The sequence below is a fragment of the Hemiscyllium ocellatum genome, chromosome 8, assembly GCF_020745735.1.
Source record: "Hemiscyllium ocellatum isolate sHemOce1 chromosome 8, sHemOce1.pat.X.cur, whole genome shotgun sequence".
Classification (NCBI taxonomy): Eukaryota; Metazoa; Chordata; class Chondrichthyes; order Orectolobiformes; family Hemiscylliidae; genus Hemiscyllium; species Hemiscyllium ocellatum.
The window spans coordinates 104,071,793-104,094,104 of NC_083408.1; the positions used below are offsets into that span (position 1 = coordinate 104,071,793).

The following is a 22,312-nucleotide window of genomic DNA, read 5'->3' on the forward strand; positions in this document are numbered from 1 at the left end:
TTGATTATCCTAGGGCCTACACTATATGATTCTTGTATCAGAAGTGGAAGAGATAGAAATTTTTAAGATCTGTTTGGAATACTGGAATCATCTGGCAGGAGAGCTTTACCGTGAAAATCCCTTTTCTATTAGTGCGTCTCCTGCTCTGGGTAATCCTCACAGTGATGTCCCACCTCGGAGACAGATCTACCTACCAGTGCTGTCAAAGGTGTGTATTAACCAGTCTAGACTAGGCTAATTGCTTGTGTTGGATACTCCCAACTTGTACACTTCTGTGAAATATAACGTTTGTGTTCTTGGGTGCTCCTTGACATGGATGTCCTTGGTGTTTCCAAATTATTGGTTAATGGATGTAATAGTGCATTAATCTGTTGTTTTCATATTTAAAAATCCTATGGAATCTTTGTTCTTGATCCTTTGTCCACTTTAGTGGGCTTAGCATTTGTTAGTATCATATACAACACTTTCAACTTAAATGTTATCACATCATCTTACCTTCACATTTTAGAATAATGGCATTTCTCGGTGTGAATGTGGAAGGTGCTATGGAAGTTTTTTTTTCCCTCTTTTCGGATCTCCATTCTCCATACACTGCATGCATTACCTGTTCCTTGGCTCCTAACCATCACCAAGAAGGCGTACACATGATTGGCTGACCACACATCTGATTTATGATTCACTTTTTGATTCACTTTGTACTAATTTGCATGTCCTTCACTCAGTCAGTGATTGCGTTACACAGGGTTGTTCAGATGAAATCAGCCTGCATTAATGACTGCATTCACTAATGACTACTGCCTCTGCTGGATGTTTGATTAATCATCTTTATCCAGCAAGTCTTTACCATGAAGTAACTTTTTTAAATGCTGAAGAATCATTTTTTTCCAATCAAGGTGAAATCCAGACTTAGTAAGCCTTTCCTCATCTTTCAGAAGTACCCTCACATCACTGATGCTTTCCCCCATCAATCTACCTGAGCTGTATGACGCCAGGAAAGCAGTCAGTTGACCTGATACCAGCACCATGTTCTAACCAGTCATTCAAAGCTAAAACCCTGATATCGATATCAGATTTTTGATGATGCAAATTTTAAGTCATATTACCTTTAAGCCCATTTTATAACACACTCTGGGAAATAGCTTGTGGTTTTCCAAATTTATCTAAGGCATGTACCATAGTAACCACACGTACAAACTTGTTTCGAAATGTCCTCACAATTAATTGTCTCTCAGCATGTACTTAATAAACACATGAATTTTTGTTTTCCTTGTTCAGGTGAGGCTTATCATGATCAGTCGAATGGCAAAACCAGAAGAGGTGCTTGTTGTGGAGAATGAGCAGGGAGAAGTTGTTCGGGAATTCATGAAGGACACTGACTCCATCAATCTATACAAAACAATGAGAGAGACACTTGGTAAGTGTAAGGTTTTTATAAATTATCTTTAGAGTGGCTGGGTATTAGATGAAGTTGTATGTGGAGAAATTATATTTTGGAAGGAAGAACATGGAGAAACCAGATAAAATAAAGGTACAACTCTAAATGTAGTGTAGGATCAGACAGACTTGGGTGCATAAGTCAGTAAAGGTGACAGGACAGGTCGAGAGAGTGATGAACAAAGCATACAATAACCTTGGCTTTATTATAGCAGCATGGAGTATCAGAATAAAGTGGTCACATTGAGCTTGAATGAAATACTGGTTCAGCCACAGCTGGACTATTGCATCCAGATCTGGGTGCCATGTGCTAAAGGATTTGAAAAGAATGCAGAATAGATCCTTCAGAATAGCTCCAGAGATGAGAAGCTTCGGTTATGAAGATGGATTGGTGAGGTTTGGACTGTTTTCCATTGGGGAAAGGAGGTTGAGATTTCACATTTTACAAACATACAGTGTGCAAGATTACAGGGATAAGTAGAGAATGGAACTACATTAAATGCCTATTTAGAAAATTGTACAATCATAATGGGCTGAATTGGTCCCTACTGCACTGTAAAGGTCAGCCATTATCTCTGAATGGGAGACTAGGCTTGAAAGTCCAAATGGCCTGTTCTTGTTCCTATGTATGAATTCTGATTGAGTTGATCTTGGCTGTGGGCATATTGTATTTGACTTTTTTGTTTCCTTTTGGAAAGTTAGGAGGGAAGGAGTATATGTAACCAGAGTTCCTACGGCTGATTACTATCCAGCGATCTGAACTGATTGTGTTTGAAGGGGATTTGGGTCCAGTCTGGTAGTTTTTCACTTTTGCAGGCTCTCCTAGAAACTGTGTGAGGACGTGAGGATATTCACAGGGTTAAGTATCATCTTTTGGAGGTAATAGTTTGAGAAATATAATTTTGTTACTTATAGTCCTGAACTTGCCAAAGATATTAGCATCTCTTGAATGAATTATTTTTAAAAAAAAGTACTGACCACTATATATAGCTTCTCAAAACAAGATGGGTACAAGGAAGAAGTGATATTGGTGTTTCCACAGTGTTTGCCACTGCTCTACCTGTTCCTCAAAAACTGCTGAGGACAAAAAGATTAAGCTCCAGTACGGGGTACTATGCCCTGTTAATGGCATTGATGTCGAAAGATATTGTTTCATTTTTCAATCTATAATCTAATGAATAGGCAAAAAAAATGCTATTTACTTTTACATAGTTTCTCTAGACTTGCAGAGCATTTATCAGTGTCTTTAAGACACCCACATGACTTAAGAGCAATGTAATTGGGGTTCTGAACCAAGTACAGAGGAACCTCATTTATCCGAGTGAGATGGGTGGGCACCGTTTCATACGGATAATTGATTATTTGGTTAATTTATTTCCTCTGGGGCTCGGAGTTTTCTGATAAGTCTGCCCCCTGTTCAGCAGACGACTCAAAAGCAAGGCCCCGCCCCCAACACCGTCCCCTACCCGCCCCAACCCTGCACCACCGTCCATCCCCACCCACCGTCTGACCCCAAATAACACGCATGTGCACACACACGCCCAACTTTTTGACAGGTTCCACCTCTGCTCTGTATAGGACAATGTTTGGAGAGATTATTTGGGAAAGGGGGTTTATGGTTCACCCTGTGTAGAACTCCAGGGAAAGAGTGTGGGGAGAGAGCGGGACGGCAGGTCAGTCATTTAGAGACCGTGCCTGGACTGTCCAGGACTGTTCTCGACAGCATTTCAGTGAGCCTAGTTTGTTTTTAAGTCATTGTACCTGTAAACAAAAGATGCGATCAGGGTTGAAACGGCTCTTTGATGTAATGTTTCTATCTGGATCTTGAGATCTCCTTCGGATAATCTGATATTTGGATAATTTGATATTCGGATAATCGAGGTTCCTCTGTAGAGGTTCCAGTGCTATAATCACATGAAATTTGAGTAAAAATCGCTTCACTCATCTTGCACATAGTTTGAGCCCTACCTGAAGATAAGTCACCCCGACCTGTGTTATAAGCATGTCATCTGCCAAGCTCATTACTCTCTTCTGCTGGATTAGAGTGGTGCTGGAAAAGCACAGCAGGTCAGGCAGCATCCAAGGAGTAGTAAAATCGACGTTTCAGGCAAGAGCCTTTCATCAGGAATAGAGGCAGAGAGCCTGATTTAGGCTTTTGCCCGAAATGTCGATTTTCCTGCTCCTCGGATGCTGCCTGACCTGCTGTGCTTTTCCAGCACCACTCTAACCTAGACTCTGGTTGCCAGCATCTGCAGTCATTGTTTTTGTGGGCGGCACAGTGGTTAGCACTGCTGCCTCACAGCGCCAGAGACCCGGGTTCAATTCCCACCTCAGGCGACTGACTGTGACTGTGTGGAGTTTGCACGTTCTTCCCCATGTTTGTGTGGGTTTCCTCCCACAGTCCAAAGATGTGCAGGTCAGGTGAATTGGCCATGCTAAATTGCCCGTAGTGTTAGGTAAGTGGCAAATGTAGGGGTATGGGTGGGTTTCGCTTCGGCAGGTCGGTGTGGACTTGTTGGGCTGAAGGGCCTGTTTCCACACTGTAAGTAATCTAATCTTTTTACTCGGTGCTCTATGCTGGTTGAATTTTAATTGTACCAAAAGCATAGCAAGTTAAAACAAAAAAGTTTGGGGATTACCTATATCTTTTAACAGAATAATTAATACTATTTGAGAATGGCAACTTCTGCAAACAAGAATTTTGATCATTGAGGTTTTCACCTGTGGTCAGAACAACTTTTATCTTTCAGAACCACTAGGAATGCAGAAATTAAAAATGGAATAATCGGAGTTCTTTGTTCTGATTACAGGCAAAAATTATATTTCAAAAAGTGTAAATATGGGATATGTTTGACAGAAGCGGACAATTTTCAGTCGTTGAATTCAGGCTAAACTGACATTTGGTGCAAGGTCTCAGCAATAGAACTTTATTTGTGGAGTGTTCTGAAATTGCATTCCATGTTTCTTGTTGTTGTGGAAAGATTCAGTTTCAAAGATTAGGTGGTATAGGTGGATGAAGAAAAGTGGCCAACAGAGTATGGGACTTGGACTGCACATGCCTGGATGAGTGCAGCTCTCTAACACTCAAGAACTTGACCCCATCCAGGACAAAGGATTGATTAGCACCCTATCCACCACCATCAACATTTACTCACTTTGTGATTAATGCATAGTTAGAGCTGTGTGCACCATCCATGAAATGTGCTTCAACTCACCAACCCTGTCTTGACAACGTCTTCCAGACCATCTAAAAGAACATGTATCCATGAGAATACCACCACCTACAGTTCCTTTCTCATGTTGCACGTCACCCTGACTAAGAACTACATTGCTGCTCCTTCACTGTCTCTCAAAATCCTAGAAATCTCTCCAGAACATCACTGCAACAGTACCTACACCAGTGATTCAAGAAGTTGACTACTACCCAGACCTTGAGTTAAGAATGGACAATAAATGCTGGCCTAGCCACCAAACCCATAACTCATGAATAATATATTTTTATAAACATACTGCTGACATTTTCTTTCGGGATGTATGTATGTTTTGGGCTGAACGGCCACTCTCATTGCGATTTGGATGGTGGTGCTTTTTTCCCGAAAGAAGGCCTGGGAATGAATTTACAGACTTTTTTCCTTTCAATTGTAGCATAAACTAACTAAAGGAGAGATGATTGAGTTTTTAAAAAATGTTTTGAACGATGATCATTTCCATGAAAGAGAATTTATCTTATGTTGATTCTGATCAGCTCTGCAAAAGGATTTTAATGTTTGTTTCCATTTCCAACAAACCCAGATCAAATGTTTTCTCTTGTCAGAGGCTTACAGGCATAATGAATTTGTAGTTTTCATTTTTGTTTTTTCTTAACGTCTTTCATTTGAGAAACTGAACTGGACCAGCCATATTATTACTGTGGTTACAAGAGCAGGTCAGAGATTAGGAATCTTGCCGTGAGTACCTCACCTCACCTCCTGACTCCCTACAGCTTGTCTGCTATCTACAAGGCACAAATCATGAGTGTGATGGAATACTCCCCAGTTTCCTGGATGAGCGTAGCTCCAACAGCACCCGAAGACTGACACTAACCCGACCAAAGCAGCTTGCTTAATTGACCCTACATCTCCGAACGTCCACTTCCTCTTCCCACCTGTACGGCAGTGTACACGATTTACAATATGCACTGCAGAAATTCATCAAGGCTTCTTGTGAAAGTGCATTGAAAATGATGACCTTTTCTGTCTAGAATGACAAGCGGTGGCAAATAGATGGAAATACCACAGCCTGCAAGCATACTGACTTAGAAGAATGTTGCCATCTCTCCTTTTGTTGTTGGACCTGTTGTTTTGGAAGAACTTGCCATGTCTGAAACCCTTAAATAAGGCCAGTATGATGGTATAGTGGTTAGCACAGGTACCTCACAGCGCCAAGGTATTGGATTTGATTCCAATCTGGGGTGGCCATGTGGAGTTTGCACATGCTCCCCATGTCTGCATGGGTTTCCTTGCACAGTCCAAAGATATGCACGTTAGGTGGGTAGGCCATGGTAATATGCGAAAGTGAGGACTGCAGGTGCTGGAGAGTTGGTGTTGAAACGTGTGGTGCTGGAAAAGCACAGCAGGTCAGGTGGCATCCGAGGAGCAGGTCAGGCAGCATCCGAGGAGCAGGAGAGCTGACATTTCAGGCATCAGCCCTTCATCAGGAATGTGCTGCCCAAAACGTTGACTCTCTTGCCCCTCAGGTGCTGTCTGACGTGCTGTGCTATTCCAATGCCACCCTTTTCGACTCTGTCCATGGTAAATACAGGGATAATGGGATAGGGTGGAGGAGGTGGTGGTTCCAGGTGGGATGCTCTTTGGAAGGTCCGCACAGAGTTGATGGGCCCAATTGCCTTTATCTGCACTAAGTGGATTCTGTGATTTTTAAGGCTGCTTTGTTTTCCTGTTTCAGTCTATCTCACGCATTTAGACTATGCTGACACAGAATGCATTATGACTGAGAAGCTGCATAATCAAGTGAATGGGACAGAATGGTCCTGGAAAAACCTGAATACACTTTGTTGGGCTATTGGTTCCATCAGTGGTGCAATGCATGAAGAGGATGAGAAACGATTCCTTGTCACAGTCATCAAGGTCAGTTGCTGGTGGAGATTTCCCATAAACTCTTACTCTCAACTCTCCGGTGTATCTACACTCTGACTTTGTTTGTGTTCCCAATAATAATTGCTGCAGTGATGTTGGCTGTGCCTTCAGTTGCCGAAACAGATACCCACTCCTCCTCTTCCCCACCACCCAGCTTCTGCAACTTTCTTTAAAATATGCCTTTAAAATCCACCCTTTTGACCAAGCACCTCCTTCATTGCTTGGTCGTGTATGTTATTTGTAGTGTTCCTTTGAAGCATGCTGGAATGTTTCATAGAATCATGTTAGAGGTGCTGTCTTAAGTTGTTGAATGTCTGTTTGATAATTCTTCTTGATACATTTCTTACTGGGAGAAGGTTTTGCTCCTGAATCCATTTTTAAAGGAGGGCTTTAAACATTTGGGGCTGAGTGAGAACTTGAACACAAAGAAAATAAGGTGTGATAGCTTGATTCACTTTGCTTGTTTTAGTTACCATTTAACCTTTTTGGCTTTGAAGGATTTGCTGGGCCTTTGTGAACAAAAACGTGGGAAGGATAACAAGGCTATTATCGCCTCTAACATTATGTACGTGGTGGGACAGTATCCCCGGTTCCTGCGAGCTCACTGGAAGTTCCTCAAGACAGTGGTGAACAAACTCTTTGAGTTTATGCATGGTAAGGAGTCTTGTCATGAAGCCCAGCGTGTACTGTAGTCATTGTGGTGCTATTTATTGCTGTGCAGGTTTGCTTAGTCATTAGACTTTGCACAGACTGAGAATGTCCTTTGGGTACAGTGTATGCTGAAACGAGAAAGTTTTGTCATCAAATTCTACTTAAGTGCGTTTTAAATTTAAACAGTTGTAGAGATTTTTTATTTGGAGATGTTTCTGATATAGTAGTGTAAAAATACTGTTTCACTGTTGAGGGGTAGAATTTGGATTAATATTGTTTGTTTTTTTTATAGATGAAAATGTGCTGCTGGTTAAAGCACAGCAGGTTAGGCAGCATCCAAGGAATAGGAAATTCGACGTTTCGGGCATAAGCCCTTCATCAGGAATGAGGAGAGTGTGCCAGCCTTAGCCTGCTTGGCACACTCTCCTCATTCCTGATGAAGGGCTTATGCCCGAAATGTCGAATTTCCTATTCCTTGGATGCTGCCTAACCTGCTGTGCTTTAACCAGCAGCACATTTTCAGCTGTGATCTCCAGCATCTGCAGACCTCATTTTTTACCCTGTTTTTTTATAGAGACTTAGTTTCTCCAAAAAGGGTATGTAAAACTCTGGAATGAATATCCTATGGACAACAGTGAAATTAAATTTGGATTTTTTTAAAAAATGCAACTCAACCTATGAAAGGTTTTTAGATGTAAATTTTAAGATTTTTTTTAAGAAAAAGTGAGCTTTACACCCCTTATTGCTTTTTACAGAGACTCATGATGGTGTCCAGGACATGGCTTGTGACACATTTATTAAGATAGCCCAAAAGTGCAGGCGCCACTTTGTACAAGTGCAAGTAGGAGAGGTGATGCCTTTCATTGATGAAATCTTGACCAATATTAACACCATCATTTGTGATCTGCAGCCTCATCAGGTGAGTGCAGTTGCAGTTCATGTTTTTGTGTGCGTATTTAAGGTGTTTTTTTTTCAAAACATGTTTAAAGAGGTGTTGCCAACCACCTATCCCTTGGTGTGAAATACACCTATCTTTTGGCGGGGAGCAGGGATTTCGGAAGAAATAGACTGCTGTACCTCATGCTGTTGGATTAATGGAATCAGTTTCATGACAGTAAATGTTTTGTAAGTTTGGTCACTGTTTCCATCTGTTGGATTGCTCTCTGTAAGGGGCTTGATAATTTTGTAAATTACTTAGGAGGTGAGTTACTTCCCCCCTGTTTATCTCCCCAAAGTCTGCCCATCATCTGCAAGTTATAAGTTAGGAGTGTGATGGAATACTCCCCACTTGCCTGGATGGGTACAGCTCCAATAACTTGAGCCATTAATCATCAAGTCAAAGGTTTGGCAGATAGTTTGTGTAACAAATTTTAAGAGGATTTATTGAGTAGTAGATGATTATGTTCTCTGTCCATGTAACACTCAATTTATTATTATCCATAGCTCCACTTTGTTCAATTACTACTTCTAGTGCCAAGTGAATTTTTGCCCTTGTGAATATTCTCTCCCTAGTTACACTTTTGCCCTTCTTATATCTGTCGAATCTCTTTGAATTATCTTTTATCTTATCTACCAAAGCCATCACGTATTTCCCTTTTTAGCCCTTCTGATTTCTCTCATGTGTACTCCAACACACACTGTACATAAGGAATCACTTCCATGCTCCTCCACTTTTCTACTTAACTAGGGCACAAGAGAGGGTTTTATGTGACTTTCCAGAATACTGGTCCTGGGACAAGTACAGCTCCCTCACTTCCCCAGCACTAGTGTTAATGCTCCATGATTTGAAATTCATTTCTCTCACACCAAGTGCATACATCTCTCTAACCTTATTTACCCTATGGTAATTTGCTTGAGAATTGAGTAGTGGAAATTATCATCTTTTTGTAGTCCTGCTTTTTATCAGTTAGCCTCTAGTTGATTTTAATCTCTAAACAGAACCTTTTTTTTTATATAATTTTTATCCATGATTGGATTCCCTACAGTGTGGAAACAGGCCCTTCGGCCCAACACGTCCACACCCACCCTCCGAACAGTAACCCACCCAGACCCACTCCCACTGATTAATGCACCTAACACTATGGGCAATTTAGCATAGCCAATTCATCTGACCTACACATCTTTGGACTATTGGAGGAAACTGGAGCACCTGGAGGAAACTCTCGCAGACATGGGGAGAATATGCAAACTCCAACAGACAGTCACCTAAGATTGGATTTGAACAGAAGGTCCCTGGTGCTGTGAGGCAGCAGTGCTAACCACTGAGCCACCATGCCTGCCATGTCATTGATATCCACACGGACGATGACATTTGGATCACCTACCTCTATTGAAGTTCCTCTCCACTTAGAGCAATGTCCTCGACCTTGGCACCGAGCAGAACAGCCTACTGGACTCTGTCTTGGCTCTGTATGGATAAGAGTAGAAACATTTCCTCAAAGTGCATGAATCTTGATCCTGTGGGACATTTGCAATGGCTACCATTTCCTTATCACCATACCAGCTTCACTCTCGCGTCTCTGACCACATTCTAGGCCCTTCCAGTTTAGTCTAAGGCCGTCTGGAATAAAGTGTTCAGTTAACACTCACTCTCTCTGACTCATTCCAGTGCTGAAAGCTCACCCTCTACCTCATGAACTCTGAGGAAAAGTTTAAAACTTTATTTTTGTATTTCAGGTGCACACATTCTATGAAGCTGTTGGTTACATGATTGGAGCTCAAACTGATCAAACTGTCCAGGAGCATTTAATTGAGAAATACATGCTGTTGCCTAACCAGGTGTGGGACAGCATCATTCAGCAAGCAACAAAGGTGAGTTAGGCAACTGAGGGATAGGTCACTTCATTCAGTAGTGGACAGTTTACTTGGCTGTCTTCCCTTACGTTGGGTTATTGAATTCATTCAATAATTGCAAATGAATGCTTTCTGTTAGTAATTTTCAATGAAAGATTTGAGAACGTAGAAGTCTGATATTGGAAATAAGTATAGGATCTAACAACTAAGTTGGTTTTAGCAGGATAAGACCTTTTTTCTTTTTCATAGTTAACTAGAACTGTTCTAAGTCCTGCAGGACATTTAACAAGCATTATAACAATGAGGCAATAAATGCCACAATTTGTTTCTTTTATCTCCACAGTGATGAACTGAGTGATTTATTAGTTGTGGCTTCTTTATATACAGTACTAATCATATTTTCCTTAAATTCCACATTTCAGTTTCACCTCTAAACCAGTGTCCTGGACAGCTTTGTCACCAAAATTGAGACCATCTGTCCAGCATAAGGCTTTGAAAACTCCAGGTCCTTTCGTGGCTTGAATGCTAAAGGAAAGGCTGTCTCAAATGTTAAACTTTTCTCGCTCTCTTGTCATGAACAGGAGTAGGCCTTTCAGCCCCTCAAACCCATTCTGTCATTCAGCAAGATCACGCCCAGTCTTCAACTTCAACAGCACTTTCCTGAATTAATGCCATATCCCTAGATTAGATTAGATTGGATTACTTACAGTGTGGAAACAGACCCTTCGACCCAGCAAGTCCACACCAACCTGCCGAAGTGCAACCCACCCAGACCCATTCCCCTACATTTACCACTTCACTTAACACTACAGGCAATTTATCATGGTCAATTTACCTAACCTGCACATTTTTGGACTGTGGGAGGAAACCCACGCAGACACGGGGAGAATGTGCAAACAGTCAGTCGCCACTGTGCCACCGTGCTGCCCGTGTCAAAATCTATTGACTTCAGTTTTGAAAATGCTCCACCACTGAGCCTCCCCAGCAATCTGGGGCAGAGAATTCCAAAGGTCCACCATCCCAAATAGAAATGGCTCAATTTGGACCAAAATGGCCTGCCCTTTTATCCTGAGATGGTTTCTCTGCTTCTGGATCTGCCCCAGCAGGAGAACATCCTTCCTACCTCTGCTTTATCAATCCTTATAATCATTTTCTATGTTTGATAGACATGACCTCTCATTATGCTAAACTCCAGGGAATGTAAGATAACCCTGTTGAATCTTTCCACATAAATCAATCCCAATCCCTTCTTTCTGCTCCTTCTAGAGAGAGTAAATCTTTCTATATGCAACACGACAATCTCCAGGTGTGGTCTCACTAAGATTCTTCCTGAGGCAGAAGATGAGTGCCTCATCTTCTGCCTCGGGACCCTCCAACCACATGGCATCAATGTGGATTTCACTAGTTTCCTCACTCCTCCACCCCCCTCCATCCCCACCCCCACCCCCCACCCCCACCTTATCCTAGTTCCAACCTTCCATTTCAGCACCACCCTCATGACCTGTCCTACCTGTCCTCCTTCCTTCCCACCTATCACCACTAACCCCCACCTCCATCTACCTATCACACTCTCAGCTAACCGTTCCGCGCCCCCCCCCCCTCCCCGCCCCCCAACACCTCATAGTCTCATTCCTGATGAAGGGCTTTTGGCTGAAACGTTGCTTCCCCTGCTCCTCAGATGCTGTCTGACCAGCTGTGCTTTTCCAGCGCCCACTTTCGACTCACTAAGACTCTGTATAATGACAGCAAGCTGTGTTTAGTTCTGTACACACCTTCTTTGCGATAAAGGCCGATGTACTATTTGCCTCTTTCACTGCTGAAGAATACTCGAGTCATTTTTTGAACTTGCGAGATTTCACAGCCTTCCAGCATTTAAGAAATAGCCACTATTCCTATTTTCTCACCAAAGTGAGCAACCTCATTTCTCTTCTATTCCATCTGCCAAATTTTTTGCCTGCTCTCCAAATCCCCTTGAGGCAACTTTGCAACTTCCTCACAGTATCTACCACCAGCTAGTTTTGATGTTCAGATGAGTGTCATCAGTAGATTACATGCCATTTCTTCCAGCAATAAGTGGAGAAATAATAATTTTCATCTTGAGCTTTGTCCACACCAATCAGTTTTCCAGCATGACTGTCATGAGGAGAGTCGCACATAATGCATCCCCATTTCATGTCAATGCATGTCAATCCCCTTTCTTCTCAACTTTGACGGACAACGGGGCTGGGGAGCAGCTGGTGGTATGGGCAGGAAGAAATGCTGAGGGTTAAAGGTGCATGGGGAAAATATTTTGGAGCATTTCTTTTGTCCGCGTGGATACTAATTCCATTTACTCAAATCATTTTACAAAGAACGTGGACATTTTGAAGGATGCAGAGACGGTGAAGCAGCTTGGCAGCATCCTGAAGACCAACGTGAGAGCCTGCAAGGCAGTCGGACATCCATTTGTCATTCAGCTAGGACGGATATATCTGGACATGCTCAACGTGTATAAGTGTTTGAGTGAGAATATCTCTGCCGCAATCCAGGCCAATGGTAACTAGCCACTTTTTTGGAGGGGAAGGTGGGATCGGATGTTTTAAGCTGGTTGTTCCAAAAATTCTTCTCCTCTCAGAATGAAAAGCTTCTCCCAAAAGGCAGTTGTGGATGGGGATCAATTCAGTATCTTAATACTGAGATTGATAGACTATTGTTAGGCACACGCATTAAAGTTTGTGGAACTAGGTTAGATAAAATTGACGTTCGGATAACTTGTGAGCTAATTAAATGATGGAACAGGTTTAAGAAGCAGAATAGACCATTCTTGAATCCACTTGTATTTTCTTTATCTTCCATAAAGAGCCTTTCTATGACTTGGACAGAAATAAGAGGTTTGTCTAATTGGTAAAGGAGAGCTTCAATATCCATTCGGCTTAAGGTGTGTAAGGAATAGGAGCATAAAGATCTACAGCCTTGAAAAGAACCCTTTGTCTCATCGAGTTAGTGCTGGTTAAAAACAGTGACTTTAATGTTCTAATCCCGTTTTCCAGTGCATGATCCATACCCTTGTATGCCTCTGCATCATAAGTGCACATCTAAATATTATGGAGACAGATGACTGGAGGTGGTTTAACCTGAGAGCCACCATGCCTCAGGAGAGGGGTGACATTGAGAAGGTGGAACCTCCATTGTGACCTCCAGCTGATGTGGGAAAACCAACCCACTCTTGGTGTCACTCTACATTGCAAGTTAGCCATCCAGCCAACTAAGCTAACCTACCCCGTTAGGTGGACTGGATAGGAAAGTCAAAGAAAGAGTTTCCTTCTAAACAGCCATTTCTTTACATTTACATTGGTACAGAGCTGGGTATGGTAGTTTGTGTGTTTTGATACGTTGCTGATATAAGGTGCACTCTCTTTCTTTTTCTCCTGTTCTCGCCCCCATCTCCCCTGTATCAGAAATCGCACTTTACATATCTCTGTTGCTTGGCAGTCTGTTTTAAGATAGTTAGTTAGAAATTAAGCCATTATATGATGACTTTGAATTCCTACAGTTGAACATTTTTGCCTGCCATCAGCAGGTATCTGAGACCAAACTGTGGTGTGCCTGCCACCTTTTGACTGGAGCCTGTTGTGTTGGGTTACAATGCTGGATTGGAGTTAGAATCATAGAACACCTACAGTGAGGAAAAAGGCCATTCGTGTGTTGAGTCTACACTTGGCCCTCTGAAGAGCATCCCATCCAGACTCAATCCCATTCCCTATTCCCATAACCCTGTATTTACCATGACCAACCCAGCTAACCTGCACATCTTTTGACTGTGGGAGGAAAGCAGAGTTCCCGGTGGGAACCCACATGGACACTGGGAGAATGTTCAACTGCACAGAGTCAGTCACCCGAGGCTGGAATCGAACCCAGGTCTGTGATGCTGTGAGGCCACAGTGGTAATCCCTGAGCCACCCGTGCTACCCCAGCATACAAACACTTAAGTGCAAATCATTTCCCTCACCCATTGCTGAGTTCATGGGCAAGGACTGCTGGCACTTCCTAAGTATCTGATTGCACACTCTGTCCCCTCCATCTCCTGTCCCAACCCAGACCCATTTTACTTGGTTCCCCCTCTCCTGCTAGGAGAAAGTGAGGTCTGCAGATGCTGGAGATCAGAGCTGAAAATGTGTGGCTAGAAAAGCGCAGCAGGTCAGGCAGCATCCAAGGAGCAGGAGAATCGACGTTTCGGGCATGAGCCCTTCTTCAGGAATCATGCCCGAAACGTCGATTCTCCTGCTCCTTGGATGCTGCCTGACCTGCTGCGCTTTTCCAGCAACACCTTTTCAGCTCCCCCTCTGCTGCAGAGTAGCACCGAGACAGTGCCACGGAATCAAAATCGCTAGATCTCTGACTCGCCTATTACAAGAAAGGCTCAGTGATCCTGAGGACTGTTTAATATGTATGTTGTATATTTCTTTTTCCCCCCATTTAGGTGAAGTTGTTACCAAACAGCCTTTAATCAAAAGCATGAGGACAGTAAAGAGGGAGACTTTGAAGCTGATATCTGGGTGGGTGAGCCGGTCCTCCGATCCACAGCTGGTGAGTATAACTGCCCCAGTATGAGTTATCTGTCCAGAACAGCTCTACGTTCCTCTTCCATTTGAAATATTACTGTTTAAAAAGATTTGTTTTCATTCTCTAGTTGCCCCATTAAGTGAATTGATCACTTTTTAAAAAAAAATTGTTTGAAGAACTTGGTTAGACCACTGTTGAAATATTGCGTGCAATTCTGGTCTCCTTTGTATCGAAAGGATGTGGTGAAACTTGAAAGGGTTCAGAAAAGATTGACAAGGATATTGCCAGTATTGGAGGATTTGAGCTATAGGGAGAGGCTGAATAGGCTGGGCTGTTTTTCCCTGGAGTGTCAGAGGCTGAGGGGTGACCTTGTAGAGGTTTATAAAATCATGAGGGGCATGGATAGGTTAAATAGACTAGGTCTTTTCCCCGGGGTGTGGGCATCCAGGACTAGAGGGCATAGGTTTAGAGTGAAAGGGGCAAGATTTAAAAGGGACCTCTGGGGCAGAGGATGGTACGTGTATGGAATGAGCTGCCAGAGGAAGTGGTACAATTGCAACATTTAAAAGGCATCTAGATGGGTATATGAATAGGAAGGGTTTGGAGGGATGTGGGCCAAGTGCTGGGAAATGGGACTAGATTAGGTTGGGATATCTGGTTGGCATGGACAAGTTGGACCAAAGGGTCTGTTTCCATGCTGTACATCTGTGACTCTATGAGCTTGTAATTGTTAATGTGTATCTGTTGGCCTTCACCGTGGATTTGTGCCCCTTTGTCCTGTTTGGATTGCTATTTTATACTGTCGTCTTCTTTTAATCGGATACAAAAGCAACTTGTATAAAGAGGGAGTTTTTTTTATTCTCTGAATTTTCTTCCACAGAGAACAGTGGAGGCTAGGTCATTGAGTCTACTCGTGGCTGACTTGAACAGATATCTGATTGACCTGGGGATTGAGGGTCATGGGGGACAGACAAGACTTGAGGTCACAGTCAGATCAGCCTCAATTTTTGGTATTGAGAGGTAAATTAGTAGCTCCTGTTCCTATTTCTTAGATCCTACACTAAAAAGTGCCTGCAAAGCATAGCTTCCCAAAATGTGGTTCATGATGCTCCCTCCCCACGGGGTTGCTGGCTCCAAGGTATAAGTGGTGGCACAGAGTTCCAATAGCATTAAGCCTTTTTTTAAATCCTGGGCATGACCTAATTGATCCTTTTTAACGCCTGATATCCTGCTGTCATGAAAACACAGATTCTCAAAAAATCCCTGAAGACCAAGTGTGTTGCTTCTCTTTTTTTCCCCCACCCATCCTGGCCTCTCTTTCACCTCATCCTTGGTCCTAAAGTGCTCTCACCACCCCCTCTCCTGATCCCACAGTTCCTATTGTGGGGTCCAGGCATGTTAGAATCACAGAATGGAATACCAACACTGTGGAAACAGGCCCTTCGGCCCAACAGGTCCACACCCACCCTCTGAAGAGTAACCCATTCTCCTACCCTAAATTTACCTCTGACTAATGCACCCAACAATATGGGCAATTTAGCATGGCCAATTCACCTGACCTGAACATCTTTGGATTGTGGGAGGAAACCGGAGCACCCGGAGGAAACCCACGCTGACGCTGGGAGAACATGCAAACTCCACACAGACAGTCGCCCGAGGCTGGAATTGACCCTGGTGCTGTGAGGCAGCAGTGCTAACCACTGAGCCACCGTGCCACCCTAATGTTTTCAATCCATGAATTGGGGTCAGAGTCGGGAGCAAGTTTTGGAACTTCTGTTGTGAAAGCAGTATCCCAGAGACACTTGCTAGCGGCCATGAAGAAACCTGGTTGCTTGTCAGCAAGGGGGATGTTAGGAGTAGCTAGGAACTTGCTTGCAGAGATGGATGTTGACAACATGCCTCTCTAAAGGAGAAGAGGGAGTTTGGGAAGAAGGAGTGGGACAGTGTGCAGGCAATACTAGAGTTCTGGGTGGAAAGCGTTGTATAACAAAAGAGCAGCCAGAGGATTGGGGTGGTCAGATGGGATAGAGGACTTAAGGAGATTTCATTGCTGTGGTAGGTCAAGGCGGTATAGAGGTTAGATGTATATTTTATGCTATTGGGGAGCCAGTGAAGGTCAGTGAGCTTTGGAGTGTTTAGCAAGCAGTTTGTGGTAGGGTTTTGGATGTGTTTGAGTTTGAAGTGGACGGCAGAATAGACCTGGAGTCCTGGAATTCGAAGTGACAAAGGCATATATGTTGTTTTTCAGTAATAGAGGGAGTTGAACCAAGGTTCCAAATTGCATGCCTGAAGTGGGGACATTGAGCATAGTAGGGTTTGAAAAGGAATCTTTATCACCAGGCTAGACTAAATGGTTACTAAAAACAATGGCTTCATTTTTATGTTGAGCTATTTGACTTCTCGAAGTCTGATGTGCCTATCAAATAAGGAGACGTGGGCAGTGCACTCAATCAGCATTCAGCACTTAACAAATAAATACCAGACTTGACTCTCACCCTCTGATGCCAAGAATGTGCTCGAGTTCTTTTAGACTAATTTCCCACTCTGGTGTCCCTGAGGCTGAGTTCTATTATCATTTGTCAACAAATGAACAAAGGTGGTATGCCAAGATACTAAGCTGCACTCTCTCACCCTGTTCTCTCTCACCCTGTTCTCTCTCTCTCCGTCTCTTGACTTTGTCAGGTTGCAGAAAACTTTGTCCCCCCACTGCTTGACGCAGTTCTGATCGACTACCAGAGGAATGTCCCTGCAGCCCGGGAGCCTGAGGTTTTGAGTACAATGGCCACCATAGTGAATAAGTTGGAGAACCACATTACTGCAGAAGTACCCCAGATCTTCGATGCCTTGTTTGAGTGTACTCTGGACATGATCAACAAGGTAATTTTTCATTCTGAGCGTAGGAAATTCTTGTGTGTCATGCGATCCTGTTTGCTTAAGCCACAGCATTCCCAGAGCTGAAGGAACATAATCATGTCCTTGACATCATGATAGTGCAGGGGCCGGAACCAGTTTCTATCCTTGCTCTGTTTCCAACGCAGCCTCTTTTAATGCTTTAAAAGAGCATGTTTAGTGATTGGTTTCTGTGCTGGTTGAAGTCTCTCTATACCCCTTTCTAGGTCTAAATATATTAATAGTTATTGATGTGAGCATTGATTTAAAGCAAGGCCAACTTAGATTGAGCAGCAATTTGCCCACACTTCACTAACAAAACATAATGTAATATTTCCCATAATTTCTGTCAGGAAGAAGAGATTTTTAATTTGCATGAGCCTATGGAATTCCTTTTGATTAAAATCTCCATCCCATCTGTCCCAGCCAGAATGTTTGTTTGCCATACCAATTGAATGATCCCCTTACATTGGATATGCTGCTTTGACATTGGGTGGGAAAAGGTGGACTCAACTGGAGCTCTCAGTCTCTCAGCCCACTTGTCTAGCCTGGAGACAGTGAGGTCTGCAGATGCTGGAGATCAGAGTTGAGGGTGTGTTGCAGGAAAGGCATGACAGGTCAGGCCTCCTCCTTTTCCTCCTCCTGTGAAGAATGTTCCCCATCCCTCAGTTTCTCAGCATCCAGCACATGATTTTGTTGCCTCCCCCACCACCCCTTCAACAACTGCAGTCTGCTGAGCCATGGTCATAGTGGAAACGTGGGTGGCATTGTGCCTGTGCTGTGCATCAGTCAGGAGTTGCACAATTGTGTCATTACCCGTGGTTGCAATGGGATAGCCCTGAGTCTTTCAGTACCCAGCCTTAAAAGACCCCAGACCCTCAAATATACCAGGTATAGGAGGGTGCTCCAGGATACAGGAAACATGGCAACTCTCAGTAATAGGCACACATCTCCAGGTTGTGTTAACAGCAAGCATAGATCACCATTAATGGAATGGAGCTGCTTCCTAGTTGATGAATCCTGCAGTGTTGTGTTACAGCTCTCTCCCACTTGTATTGTTGATGGCACACTGCACCTATGGGAACACAGCAAATATCCCAAAATTCTGCTGCCTGGGCTTTAGCACTGACCTCGTCTTCAGGAATCCATGTGAATCAGTGTGATCTTGCAGAGAGGCATCAGCCCCTCTCTGTCTGTGGCTGTGTCTGTGGCTATGGCTGTGTGACTTGAGGTCCATCATGGGTCACCAGTTGTTCCCTGGAAGGAGCCAGTCACACAGGACATCAAAGTAGCTGAAGCCTTTGCAGCCCTCAAGAAGAAGATGGGCAGGTGGGCCTCCACCACCCAACTTGCTCCAGCATCTGTCACAATTTCATCAGTGTCTCCACATATATGGAGTCTACATCAACTCTGCACCCCGCACGTTCTCGAGGAGTGGACTTGGGGCTGACCCACTGCAGACCCCCATGTGTATTGCAAGTGCCCTCTGCCTGAACTGGGTAGCCCCCTTCCCCTTCCCTTAATGCCCCCTTCCCCTTCCCTTTTTTTTTCAAAATGACAACCTTACTTCACCACTCTGGGAATGCATTAACAATGGAGCAAGATGTACCTGGCATAGAAGTGGACTTGCTGGACTTTTACATCTGACTCTGTCACAAATCTCACAGTAGTCCATATCACTTAAACCACTATAAAACTCTGTCCCCTAACTCTATCCTAGCTCAAAGCATATCCGGCAAAGGACTGGGGGGCACTCTCCCTTGATGTACTGTTGACAATGAATAAAATGTTTTATTATTTATAGGATATTTACAAATTTCCATGAAATGAAAATTTTGAGTTTTCTCTAAGTCCGATAGACTGGTTTCAAAGACTCTGAAAACTCCTACGGTGCAGAAAGATGCCATTCAGCCCATTATGTCCACACCAACCCTGCAAACAGCATCCCATCCAGAGTCAGGCCCACATTTATCATGGTTTAATCCACCTCGCTTGCATATCCCTGGCCACTACAAGGCAACTTGGCATGGCTAGTCTGTCTGACCTCATGGGGAGAATGTAGGCAGCAATGCTAAGTACTGCACCACCATGTTGCCCTTTCCCATTTACTCTTTGGTTTATTGGATATATTCTATTACTGCAAATATGAAGTCAGGTCTTGTCATTTTTTTAATTAACCCTGTGAATATATTGAGTTGTGATTCTCATGTTTATATTATCATAGTACTTTTATGTCCCCACTGCTTCTTTGTCAACTTATCCACCCAGCCAAGGCGTCCTCCTGTTCATCTGTTAAAAGTAACTTAGTTCTTAATTTTCGTGTGTTGAAATGGCTGGGGTAAATAGTGGGTATTGCAGTGGTACCATTTGGATTGTCAGCACATGACTGTGTGTGTTTGTTTGTTTGTTTCTTTCTTTCTTTCTGTCTGGAATCGATGTCTGACTGTAGCCCAGACTGATGTAGTGAGTGTCTGCACCTATTCCATATGTGAAACCAGTTTGTATAACTTGGGTGTTTTCGCAACTGCAGATTGAATACACAAAACTGTGTCACTTTAGTTAAAACAGCCCAAAGATGCAGAGAGTGTAGAAAACCTTTTTATTGTTGTGGTTCTGTTCGCCGAGCTGGGAGTTTTTGTTGCAAACGTTTTGTCTCCTTTCTGGGTGACATCCTCAGTGCTTGGGAGCCTCCTGTGAAGACCTTCACAGGAGGCTTCCAAGCACTGAGGATGTCACCTAGAAAGGAGACAAAACGTTTGCAACAAAAACTTCCAGCTCGGCGAACAGAACCACAACAACGAGCACCCGAGCTACAAATCTTCTCCCAAACTTTGAAAACGTTTTTTATTGTATGGTGCTGCATCCACATCCATGAATTTGGATTCTAGACTACTCCAGATGACGTGGTCAAGAACTGTCTTCTGGCTCATTTATTTTAATAGCTCTGTTTATTACATATACAGACTATAATACATGGTATTCGGTAATATATCCAGATCTAATCTTATTGTTACGTTATTTAAGGTTTTTGACTAAACTGTACTGTGTGGTGCTTGCTTTGCTGCGTGTGTTTCTCTCATTCACAGAGCTAGACTTCAGGCTTCCACCTCGTGCTCTCTCTTTCACTCTGTCAGAGTGTACTGTTTATACCCAATGAGGAGCAGTTCCATGACACCATTTTCCCCAGGGTCCCAAAGCCCTTGCATATAGGAAATATATAACTCTGTACTTGAGATGTGAGGATGAGTAATCCTGGTTTTGGGTCTGTTATTGAGAATTGTGCTACATCGAAGGTGATCTATTGAGTAATTTCATTTAAAATGCTTCCCCCTTCCTTGCCATTCGAAGATTTGTTTTTGTTCTCCTTGGGTACCATCACTTTGGTTCCCCAACTTGCTGTGCAGCCATTGTTTGTCCTATGTCTCAACATGTGACGTCTGTGGAATTTTGGGAAGTAAGGAGCTGAAAGAGCTTGTGATTGTTTAATCTCAAAGGGGGGAGGGGGAAGAAAATCATGCACTTGCATACCTTGATCAGTTTCTGTATCTGATATTTTTCCTTTGCAATCTTGAATTTACCGACACTCCCTGTATTCACTGCCTCATCAGTCGGTCACAAACGTTCATTTCTAAGCAGTTTTCCATCCACAGCAGGGAATGAACCAGAATCTCAACAATGTCTTTGTTTCAGATTCTGAAACTGTATAAAATAAACGGTGTGTGTGTTTTTTTTTGAGATCAAAATCTCATTCTCCATAGCAGGACTTGGCTGGTAGCTCCCCCAGTCTATCAGCTGCTTCGATTAGCCCAGTTTGTTTTTGCAATAATAAATTCAAGTTGCATTCAAATTCAAATGAATATGAACAGGAGTGGTCTGTCAATTTAATTAGAGGTCTGATTTAAGTCTTCAATAAAATTCTGTTGTTGGTTGCCACCTACAATCTGTATAAAGATCTAAATGACGACACAAAGTTTCGAGAATTTAATTTTCTTTGTCTTCCTCTCCAGGATTTTGAAGAGTATCCAGAGCACAGGACTAACTTCTTTCTGCTTCTTCAAGCAGTCAATAGTCATTGTTTCCCTGCATTCCTGAACATACCTCCAGCCCAGTTCAAATTGGTCCTTGACTCCATTATCTGGGCTTTCAAACACACCATGAGGAACGTGGCTGATACAGGTATGCCTTGTTGTGCCAAGCGACCTTTCCTTCCATTCTTCCTTCCTTTTCTCTGGTGCAATGGATAAAGAGCCCCAGCAGGTCAATGCTGATGTTTATGCTTCACATGTTCCTCTTCCCACATTACTCTTGCCCTGTCTGTATGTCCTACTATTTCCTTTGCCTTTCTCATGCTTATCTGGCTCCTCCTTTCATAGAACAGTGCAGCACCGTACAGGCCCTTCAGTCCTTGATGTTGTACCAACCTTTTATCCTACTCAAAGATCAGACTAACCTACATACCCTTCATTTTATTGACTTCCATATGCCTATCCAAGAGTCACTTAAGTGTCCCTAATGTGTCTGACTGTACTATCACTGCTGACAGTGCATTCCACGCACCCACTACTCTGTCTCTCAAGAAACTATCTCTGACATCTCCCCAAAACCTTCCTCCATTCACCTTAACATAATGCCCCTCATGATAGTCATTTTGATCCTGGGGAAAGGTCTCTGGCTATTCACTCTTTCCATGTCTCCATCATCTTGTAGACCTCTGTCAAGTCACCTCTCGTCCTCCTTCGCTCTAATGAAAAAAGCCCTAGTTCCCTCAACCTTTCTTCATAAGACAAACCCTCCAATGCAGGCAGCATCCTGGCAAATCTTGTCTGCACCTCCATCCTTCCTATAATGAGGCAACCAGAACTGAACAC

General features: G+C 43.2%; 1 protein-coding gene across 2 annotated transcripts in view; it reads left to right on the forward strand.

Moving 5' to 3' along the window:
- LOC132818410 (exportin-1-like) overlaps positions 1-22,312 on the forward strand; it is an 83,292-nt gene that overhangs the window by 46,896 nt on the left and 14,084 nt on the right. For both annotated transcript variants that reach the window (XM_060829418.1, XM_060829416.1), the window contains exons 12-21: positions 14-208; positions 1,276-1,414; positions 6,379-6,560; positions 7,067-7,223; positions 7,976-8,139; positions 9,897-10,031; positions 12,365-12,548; positions 14,473-14,579; positions 17,238-17,432; positions 21,452-21,620. In XM_060829418.1, coding sequence (XP_060685401.1) covers positions 14-208; positions 1,276-1,414; positions 6,379-6,560; positions 7,067-7,223; positions 7,976-8,139; positions 9,897-10,031; positions 12,365-12,548; positions 14,473-14,579; positions 17,238-17,432; positions 21,452-21,620 — 1,627 coding nt within the window. The remainder of the gene's footprint in view (positions 1-13; positions 209-1,275; positions 1,415-6,378; positions 6,561-7,066; positions 7,224-7,975; positions 8,140-9,896; positions 10,032-12,364; positions 12,549-14,472; positions 14,580-17,237; positions 17,433-21,451; positions 21,621-22,312) is intronic.